Source organism: Protomyctophum bolini (genome assembly GCF_963924005.1).
Source record: "Protomyctophum bolini genome assembly, chromosome: 15".
NCBI classification, from domain to species: domain Eukaryota; kingdom Metazoa; phylum Chordata; class Actinopteri; order Myctophiformes; family Myctophidae; genus Protomyctophum; species Protomyctophum bolini.
Genome location: NC_137876.1, coordinates 33292050 through 33303231, shown reverse-complemented (window position 1 = coordinate 33303231; position 11182 = coordinate 33292050). Strand labels below are relative to the sequence as shown.

Below are 11182 nucleotides of genomic sequence, written 5' to 3'. Positions count from 1 at the left end.
GGAACCCCTTTTGGTGTTTTAAGCATTATATTATAATTTAGCTATTGAAAAATAGCAGATCTACAAGCTCATAGCGAGCCACCGAGTAGCGCGCTACGAGCTTGTAGGTCTGCTATTTTTGAAAACTGGAGGATTTAGAAGAATTCTTTTTAAATTTCTAGGTCAGGCCTAAATGGGTTAACGGAGGAAATGAGTCCGCGTACAGGGAACAGGTGAACAATACAACATACAAGACCAGTGGTCCCCGGCCCACAGGTTGAGAACCACTGTGGTAAGGGATATATCTGACAGCCCATTCCCACCACCATTCTCCATCATTTCCCTCGGAGGTAGAAGGAAATGTAAAAGGAACACGGAGCAGACACGACGTGGGGGGACAGATTCAGTAGCCATATCGTATCACACGGGGGGGCCCAAAGCACTGCATCATCCCCAGGCAGGGGTTATGGGATTGGAGCAGCGGGTGGATTTGAGTCAGATCTAGGCATAAGAATGTGTAAAAGACAGATGAAGGGCAGAGAGAGGAAGAGGGGATGGCAGGGAGGAGAGGGCAGTGAGAGGGTCACATTTATTTCCTGTACTTGATGACGTTCCACCCCACGCTCAGGGGTGGGGTGTGTGTGTGTGTGTGTGTGTGTGTGTGTGTGTGTGTGTGTGTGTGTGTGTGTGTGTGTGTGTGTGTGTGTGTGTGTGTGTGTGTGTGTGTGTGTGTGTGTGTGTGTGTGTGTGTGTGTGTGTGTGTGTGTGTGTGTGTGTGTGTGTGTGTGTGTGTGTGTGTGTGTGTGTGTGTGTTGCGCTCACACGCGTGTACGTGTGGCAGTTTTTGTATTCCTATGTGCCTGTCTGAATATGTGTGTGAGTTGTTTAACTCTCAGAGTGGGTTGCACCAAACAAGGATGATATTAAGCATGGTTTATGGCTAATCAAGGATTTGTTTATCCAGGTTTAATTTTAATTTGAGTTGTGTTGCACCAATTAATTTTAAGCACTGCTTAACAAATCAGTCATTAAAACAATTAACTGTGATTAAACCCCTTGTCCTTCCATTAATTTTGTCCACCATGACGGTGTAAATAAACAGCAGCAATGTTACTCCCTTGAGACTACTCATTAGCATTAATCTTTTCTTCCCTTTTGAGAGAACTGGCATAGACATATGTTAAAAGTAGCCTGTGGCAGGCAAAGAAGAAATTATTTAAACTGTCTACCATTAGCTGTTTCCTAACCAAGCTAGGAATGAGCTACACATTTTTAGCTGGAGCAAGGCTTGGACAGTAGCTGTATTTAGTCACTGCCATGTTTAATTTCAGCCGCGATTATAATTTTTTGCATTACACTTTCTTTGTTCATTCGGTATTGCTTTGAAAATTCTTCATCATCGCAAATTTCAGGTTTGAGAAGGTCCCTTATTTTTCTAACCCATGCTCAGAATGAAATGAACACTATAGGGGTTTTGCTGTATACATGTGTGCATTGCATATGTATTTAGCCCTACACGTCTACATTTGTATCTGTCATGACACAGACATGTGTAGGCCTACTGTACATGTGTACAATACATGTGTGAGCATGTGCGTGCTGTGCACAGATACCGGTTTGGTCAGATAGTTGACCATTACTTCTCCCGCTCTGCTTCCACTTCCACCTCTGTTGGAACCGTTGATCCCAAGTTCAAACAGCACTTGGAATCCAATTTATTGTACCGTGAAGTTTGAAACATGATAAGAAACTTCACAGCCCCTCCACGAGCAGGACAAAAGGCCACGAAACCTTTTATTAAATGTTGTCAATTACTTGACGAGGGAAAGGGGAGGAGGGCAGGGGGAGGGCAGGGGGAGGGCGGGTGCAATCTGCAGGGAAAATCGTTTTCTCTCACACTTAATCTGGACCTTCAGTCTCATCTCCTGCTTCCTCTCCTTGCAGCATCTCCTCACCCAAACCATGTGGGGCGGCCATGTTTAAAGCTGAAGGTGTATGTCAGACCTCCAGGTAAGTCACGCTCAAACCACACACACACACACACACACACACGCACGCACGCACGCACGCACGCACACACATGTACACAAATGCAGACAGGCACGTAGACAAACACATGCACTTTAACACACATGCACCGTCCAGATTGGATATCAAAGTAACATTAGGGGAGAATGAGAGGTCTGATAGAATGCCCTGGCAACACTCTCTGCTCTGATTCACTGGGTAGCCAGGCAACACACACGCGCACACACACTCTCTCTCTCGCACGCACGCACACACACACACACACACACACACACACACACACACACACACACACACACACATTGTGTGGACCTACAAGTGGAATCGAAGACACACGTAAATACGACTACGTTTTACACAGACGTAAAGAAAATATCACATGCACACACCCACAGACACGCATAAATGCGCTTACAACACTTTCACACCCATGGTACACCAACTGGCACTCACACGCATGTGGACGCACACGCGTGCGTGCGTGCGTGCGCGCACGCACACACACACACACACACTTCACATCCAATCACATCACATCTATATGGAGTGAGAGACAGGCCTTCTGTCCTTGGTTTTGGAAAGCGTTCTATCTAAAATGATATGACGCTATTCCAGTACTCTGTCAGGGCTGATTTTATAATAACAAAATCAGATAGGAATCTAGTAATAATCTATATCTATATCAGGGTCAGATGTAATGAGTCTAGTAATAACCTATCTATATCAGGGTCAGATGTAATGTAATAATCTAGTAATAACCTATCTATATCAGGGTCAGATGTAATGTAATAAGATTCACGGTTTTCAGTGAGATTCTCGTCCTCTTCCGCCATCACAGTCCAGTGTGAAGAGATGAGTTAGGATTACACTCGCTCCCTAAGTGTTCCCTCCTTTCCTCATTCAGTGTGCACTCAGGCAAGACAGTAGCCTACATTCTTTTGAAAATAGCTGGGCCCAAAGGAACATACATGGGCCCCTGATGGCAGATTAATATCGGAATACTGATATATTATTGATTTGATTTCAGCCGTTACAATTCCAAACATGACCCACTTATAACCCATTTTGACCTGAGATCAGATTCTAAAAATGTCTTCTACATCCTGACAGCTATGTTTCCATGTCAGTCGTTCTTCGATTTTTCAAAAATAGCAGACCTACAAGCTCGTAGAGCGTGTAGATCTGCTATTTTTCAATAGCTAAAGCACAACATAATGCTAACACCAAAAGGGGGTCCCGCCCAGGGGTTCCGCAGGTTAATATCGGAATACTGATATATTATTGATTTGATTTCAGCCGTTACAATTCCAAACATGACTTCAGTCTATTATTAGTAGCTGAATGACTAGTATTAGAATTTTACTGTCTTTCTGTATGTCCAATGTATTTGCATTTACGTTCATATAAAGTTAACATAAGTATAACTAAATGCATTTTGAAATTAAATAAAAAAAAATAGGTTATTGTAAATAGGCTACTAGATGAAAATGGTTAATTTTGTTTTACTTTTTATTAATAGTAAAAGTTATGTTAGAAGATTATTATTATTTTTTGGTTATGTTTGTGTTACTTTCACAAAACATCCTTATTTGTCATCGAGTATATATTTTTTGAAAAATATAATAAAAGTCTAAATAGCTAATGGTAGAAAATGTCATTAGTGTGCATGAATATACAATATACCAATGTTTCTGAAAGTAATGTGGTGCTTGACATACAGTAATACTTTTAACTCATTTGTGAACGTAATATATTATTTAAACGTCATCGCACGCATGCACGCACGCACACACACACACACACACACACACACACACACACACACACACACACACACACACACAGATAATTTTCTTGAAATCTATCTTAAGTGGTTTCCCAAGGCAGATTTTAGCCTCCTGAGTATTAAACTGCAAGCAGGCATCGCTATACAGAATTAAATTGGAGATACAGTAGTATAGTAATGTCTCACTGCCACGATGACACGGCTTTGAGGCTCTCTGGAAAAAGGAGCAGAGTCAGCCGTCATGGTTTTCCAGGACTTAAAACATGCCATATCCGGCAGAGGGTGGAGGGAGGGTGGGCGGGTGTTGTGGGGAAATGCTGTCTTCCTCCTGCATAATTACTGAAACAACATTCATTCATTGTTTTATTGTGTCATTACTTTAGCTCCACTCTTTGATTCTGCTCTGAGGCGCCAAGTGTTTGAATAATCCATCTGGCACTGAAAACCTTCATCTCATCTGTGAAATGTTGTTTTCGGCCATGAGCTCTGAGCCTCTGCATGTGCGTTGGATGTGTGTGTGTGTGTGTGTGTGTGTGTGTGTGTGTGTGTGTGTGTGTGTGTGTGTGTGCGTGCGTGCGTGCGTGCATCAGCTGCTCCAGATTCCAAGTCTCTGTGATTAAACTGTAATTAGGTTGGTTAAACCCCCCGCAGAGCTCCGTTGCCGTCATCTCCACTCCTCCCTCTTCCTCCTTCACTCTTTCCTACTCACTTCCCCTTCTGTCGTTTTCTCTCTACCCCTCTGTGGCTGATGCTGCCGCAAAGGAGGAAGAGGAAGGACAAGAGGAAGAGAGTTTCGTGTTTTGTCAATCACTTTCCAAGTCTGTGTTTTTCCTTCCCCAACAACTGTTCCAATTGTCTTACTCTTGTCTCTGTCTAAAACAGTTGTTCAGTCACTCTGTTTCATACTGTCATGTCTTTGTTGTCTTATGTGTCTCACTCACAGTTCCAATGTTTTGTTTGTTGTTTGTTTTTGTCTTTTTTTCTTTCTCTCTCTCTCTTTCATTTGTTTCAGATGGATCGGGATATGACTCTCCAGAGCCCTTCCTGACTGGTGGAGGTCCGTGTTGGAGGACAGGCTCTCTGGCTCTGTTACCTGCCCTGGCTTCACTGCTACTGGGACTCCTCTGTTGGCTGTGACCCCCACTCCCTGTCTCCCCCTGGTGCTCCCACCCGAGGCTGCTGGACTGGGCGAGGCTGGGCTGCGCTTGGCTGGACTGGCTGTCCCTACCAATCCATCACCCCTCAGGGAAGGCCCTCAGTCTCCATCCCTATACCCCCTGTAACCCCTACTCCCCTCCACCTCTGTGTTACCACCAGCCACTGCCAGCGCCAGCTTTTTTCATGGCCCAGCCACAGACACCCATCCTATTGGCTCGCCTGAGAGGGTTGCATCCCTGGCCTAGAGCTGTCTGGGGAGCTGTCCTGGATCTGTGATCCCTTCAAGCCTGGGTTGAGCGGATATGTTGCACCCACCTCTTAGCTGGAAAACACAGAGGAAATCTTTTTGCACTCATTTAAGGGGGTTGGGGTGGGGTGGGGGGAATTGGGGGTGGGGGGGTCATTGGAATTGACTTTCGAATTGACTTTCGCCCTCAAATGGGGTAGATCTAACTGTGGCTACGGTTGCACATTTCAATGCAACTTTTATCATCCGATCATTTTTATCATCTCATCATTCTTATCATCTGATCATGCCAGGACGCATTAAGTGACAGGGCTGCGAGCATGAGAATTGGATTTAGCTCACATTACTCTCAGCTTGTCGAAGCCAGATTTGGAAGTGGTCAGGCTTTTGCATTGTGATTGGAATTATATATAATATAGACAAAGTCCAGCCACAATGTGCATTTAAGAAACGCGATGACACAGAGAGTGAAGCAAAAATAACACAGACACCGTGTTAAAGTGAAAGCGGCCACAGGAGACGCTACGCAGGTCAGACATTTTGAGTGCATGCGGCAACGTGATATCATAAAATCCTTCAAATCCGATCTCTGCGATCGGGTCTCTAAAATCTAATCAAAATCACAAAAGTGTAACCGTAGCCGGTTTTAATGATGTGGGGAGTGGTGTCTGAGATGTGTGTGGGTAGCTGGGGTGGAGGGTGGGGTTACCGGGGCGAGGTGTATATTTTCAGGAGGGATGTGTTGTTTGTCTTATTCATGTTTCTAAACTAAAGCATTTATCACAGCCAGCAGAGCCTGCACGGCCATCCATGGCACTGTCTAATGTTGGTAGGGGGCCGGGTGACTTCTGGGGAATTATGACTTTTGCTCATGTATGAATGTACCACTGGTCACCCACCTTTTGTCTGTCTGTATATTATTATGACTGTGGTCACTTACAGATCCTTCTCTCGGACAGGCAGGATAGAAGGGTGGGGTAAAGGATGGAAGTGAGTCTCTGGGGAGTATTCTTTAAAGTAAGAAGGTAAAGGTAAGAAAAGGAGGCGACACTCAGTTGCATGACCACTGTGAAACCCTCTGATCCAATCCTGTTTGTAACAATGATATATTTTTTCATGGTGATAAAAAGAAACACCCTTACTATTACTAGATGTCTACGAGTGAGACCCACTCTCCTGCTCTCTCCCAGAGACTTCCAGGACATCAAAGGAATAAATAACCTCTCTTCTCGCTGCTGTTTGCTCCTGTCTGCCTTGTGGGCGTTGATGGATTAGTTTGGTCTGGGAGATAAATGGACCTTGTGGCTGAAACTGACTGGAAATCAGCCCTCAGGGCCTGGGCTAGATTAAAATGGACATCAAATCTGACTGAAGCTGGCCTGGGGTCTGCGGTTAAACCTATAGGGGAAGCACATGGGCCATGGCAAATGTGACAAAGAATATGCACGTGTGACTGTGCGCGAAAGAGACTGCCACACACAGCCTCCGACTCGGCCTCAGAGATTTTTGTGCATCCATGGACATGGCATAAAGGGAATGGCAGAAAGAGAGAGGGAGCAGAGGAAGAGAGACGGTGTCTGGGGAATGAAACTTCTTTAATGTTGGGAAGTGAACATTATGATTAAGCACTGTGAACAAGAACTCACACGCGTACGTGCTCGCTCATGCGTGCACACACACACACACACACACACACACACACACACACACACACACACACACACACTGTACACAAAGACACAAGTACATAAACATATACAGTAACATTGGAAGCCACATGCTCACATTCGCACATGAATACACACATGCGTATGCGCACGCACGCACACACACACACACACACACACACACACACACACACACACACACACACACGCACAGTACTCTCTTCCTGGTTTCATCTTATTTTTGTAGCATTTAAAATCACTGTTAATTAAGGACTCCTGTGTGGGATGCAGTGATGGAGTAAAGGCTGTGGATGATTCACACAAAAAAAAGAGAGAGAGAGAAATAAGTCTTCTTCTTCAACTCCACTGATGCTGTCCTTTTTATCATTCTTCTCTGGTTTGTGATCCATGGTTGGTAGTAGTAGGATGCTTCCGGGTCTGAGTGTCATGTATGAGTTTGTCTCCTTTTCTGTTGTGGTGATTCCATTGTTGAGCCGTCCACCGACAGTCAGTCAGGCAGTCAGTCAGTAAGTCAGTCAGTCAGTAAGCCAGTCAAAGTTAGTCAGTGAGGCTACATTTACAGTACATTAATACGTTTTTGTTTTAAAACACAACTTTTTCTACATTCGTGTTTAGCGTCCACATGCCAAACATTTTGTAACCGCTAAAACTGACACTTTTCAAAACGCTACTGTTTAAAAAACGATAACGCAAACACAGACGTTCACTTCCTGAATCCTGATTGGGTCTTAATTGCCAGTGGTGAATTCAGACTTGCTAATGCATTTGGACGATCCTAACTGGTTGTTTTTCAGTCATTCCAAAAGTCTGAAATGCCATCACCATCTTCCTGGGTGCAGACCATCAAAACACACAGTAAAGAGCCCCAAGTAAAGGATCTTGTCATCAACTTCTACCAAACACACGTTACCACAATGCTTGGGAACAATAATTGACTGCACACACATCAAAGTAAAACAACCCCTAGCTAAGTCCACAGACTACATCAACAGAAAGGGGAAACATTCTTTGAAGCATTGTGTGACTTCATGTACTGTTTCATGGACATAATTGTCAAATGGCTGTCAAATGTAAAATGTGATTCAGGCGTGTAGAAGGGGCGGAGATTATTTCTGCAAAAACGCGAGATTGTTCTCAAGTTATTTTTAAAATGGAAACGTATTATGTAGCCTCAGTCAGTTAATCGAAAGTAAACATGGAAAGTTGGAGTGAGGAGAGAAACACAAATAAAGATTGTCTTTTTGTCTACTGGGAAAAAAACAGTTCAAGTGAGTGATTCTTTTCTTTTCTTTTATATGGACGTTTATTTGCATGGACAGAGATTATTTCTGCAAAAATGCTTATGTGGATGGAGATCGTTTTCGTTTTAAAACATTTTTAATATGAAAACGTATTATGTAGCCTCAGTCAGTTAATCGAAAGTAAACATGGAAAATCGGAGCAAGGATAGAAACACACAAATAAAGATTGTCTTTTTGTCTACCGGAAAAGCAGTTCAAGTGAGTGATGTTTTCTTTTTTCTTTATATGAATGTTTATATGCATTTTCTCTCAGTTCGTTTTCATATTCAAGGGGGATGATGATATTCATGTCATTCATGTCTATTCAAGTCATTTTCATTCCCAAGTCTATCTCCCTTTGACGCCAGAGACCTGGGACTACCTAACCGAGTTCAACCCATGAAATTATTCAGATGAAATCACCCTCCCAGATCTTCAGATGTTTCATCCTGCAGCAAAAATGACAGGTAATATTCACTGCTGACAATACAGACACACAATACCTTTCCTGTCCCATAGCCATCCGTTTTTCAGCAGGATGGCCTCATTGGCTATCCTCCCACCAAACATAACAGCCAGTATGTCCATTTACATAATTTTGTCCTGTCAAATTGTTATTGGGTGTGAGGTGCCCTGTTGACTCTACCGGTTTGTGAACATGGCACATACTGTAATTGCGACATATAGATTTATATTCCGCAGATGACCTGTGTCACACATACATTCTTCCCAATGTCCTATCTATCTAGTCAACCTAATAAAGAAGAAATGACAGCCTAAAGATAATCTATAAATGCCCTTGAGCTAAACACCAAAACTCCTACCTGTTCACTCATTATACTGCTCCTCTGAGCCTAGCTAGTAGCTAAATACATGGAATGCAAAAGGTTTCTCTCTCCTGTTGACCTCAATTGGTCTTCATGAGACCCAACATGGATAGAGAGACAGATCCACGTCTCTCCATTGGGGCTTATTAGGGCACGGTCTAGCTTAAAGCATTAATAACGCTGGATTGAAAGCATCATTTGAAACCACAGTTTCACTGAATCATCATCTCCTCCTGCAGCACAACATGGAAAAAAGCACAGCACAATGTTGTTTTGGGGGAAAAAACTGAAGCACATGAATAATAGATGAGTCTTGACTAGCCATGTTTGGCTCTTTTGTGGAAACGGGGCTAATGGCTATCAAAGTATCTGGTTTCCATCAAACAGATCCAGATGAGAACTTGAGTCAAAATGAGAAGAGGTGGGGGATTACAGTGAATGGAGACATGGGTATAAATGTATTTCTGTTAAGTGCGATTGGGTACAAACCGAATTAGCCTGGCGTAAAATGAAGGCTGATGAAGAGAGACCCCTGAGGTGAGGGGTGGATATGTATAGAAGAATTGGAACGGGGCCAGATGTGAACAGATGTGCCCCCTTGAAATCATGAGAAAGCAGTGATCTGGCATATGTCACTGTCACACATATACACGTGCATGTGTATACGTGTATATGTGTGTACGTGCACACACACACACACACACACACACACACACACACACACACACACACACACACACACACAGACAAGCTGTATATCCCCTTGTGGCATTCCAGACAATTAATCATTTGATTAATTCAGCCATTTTCATTGGCTGGCCCACTTATGGAACAGTCAATGGCTAGCATAAATTTGGCCTGTGATGTCTTTTTGGGCAACAGTCAATGATGAAAGCCAGAAATGACTTCTCCTTTTTCACTTTTCATCTTTTAGTTTTTTCCTTTCAGTAGAACTCTCTCTCTCTCTCTCTCTCTCTCTCTCTTTCTCTCACCTCTGTTTCTTCTATCACACTCTCTTTCTCACACTCGCACACACACACACACACACACACACACACACACACACACACACACACACACACACACACACACACACACACACACACACACACACACAGACACACATATAGGAATTATTAGCCTATAGGGCTAATCTGTCCTTTCCGCTCCTCTGTACTTTTGTCTGCTCGTGTTCAGTTCAGTTAACTGGTATGATTTAAGAATTATGGAATTAGGGCAGCGCGCTCCCATCACTATTAATGAGGAACGACATGATGAAAGGGCTTGATCCCGAACCTGCCATCTGCTTAATTTACACTATCAGTGTCGAGCACCCAAAATAGCAGATCGACAAGCTCACAAAGTCACATTGTTTTGTACTAATCTGGCGTATACGTCAAAGTATAAACCTATGAAGTATAAGGCTCCTTTTCTTTTTGTTTCGATTTATTATCTCTGCCAAGGCCAGGAGGCAGAGATTATGTTTAATAACTAAAAAATTCTACAAAAGTCACTGTTTGTTGCAGAAGCATAATCTTTTCACCAAAATTAGTTACATTATCATGGGAGTATATGAAAATGAGCGTCAGAGTTTAGTTGTTTGCCTGTCATTGGCTTCCACAATTATAAGAGGGTCCTATTTCTTACAAACAACATATATCTTGAACAAAACATCCAATCAAACCTAAATTAGTATTGCATGTTGAGGGGCCTTTTGGAGGTGCACTTATAGAGGCTGCCTCCAAAAGCCCTTTCACTCCTGTATTGCATTGCACCATATGCCCTCCCAGTTTCCTCTGCCTTGACAGCTGCAACCCATGACTTACACAACCCTGGTTAGGCAACCCAGCCTGGTGGAGAAATGTGCGGCCCTTTCCCTTTTTTCTAGTTGCTGTGTCTTTCTCGGGCACACACAACAGCAATACCCGTCTCGGCACACACATACACAAATACTACACTCTTATTTTCCTTCTCCCTCTCTTTTTCTCTTATATGTTCTGCTCCAGGCATATATACACATTATTACAGAGGAAATACTATTAGCTCTTCAAGGACTGCTGGATGTGGCGTGAAATGGTCAAATGTTGCACAGCATTATAAAGTTAAGTGAGGACCACACAAGTGTTTGTGTGTGTGTGTGTGTGTGTGTGTGTGTGTGTGTGTGTGTGTGTGTGTGTGTGTGTGTGTGT

At 43.3% G+C, this 11182-nt stretch overlaps 1 protein-coding gene across 1 annotated transcript in view; it reads left to right on the top strand.

Moving 5' to 3' along the window:
- The window catches only part of efna2a (ephrin-A2a), an 87088-nt gene extending 81791 nt beyond the window's left edge, over nucleotides 1–5297 (top strand). The window contains exons 3-4 of the mRNA XM_080783922.1: nucleotides 1924–1989; nucleotides 4806–5297. Of these exons, the coding sequence (XP_080640048.1) occupies nucleotides 1924–1989; nucleotides 4806–4930 (191 nt within the window). The 3' untranslated portion in view covers nucleotides 4931–5297. The remainder of the gene's footprint in view (nucleotides 1–1923; nucleotides 1990–4805) is intronic.
- Nucleotides 5298–11182: the final 5885 nt, after the last annotated feature.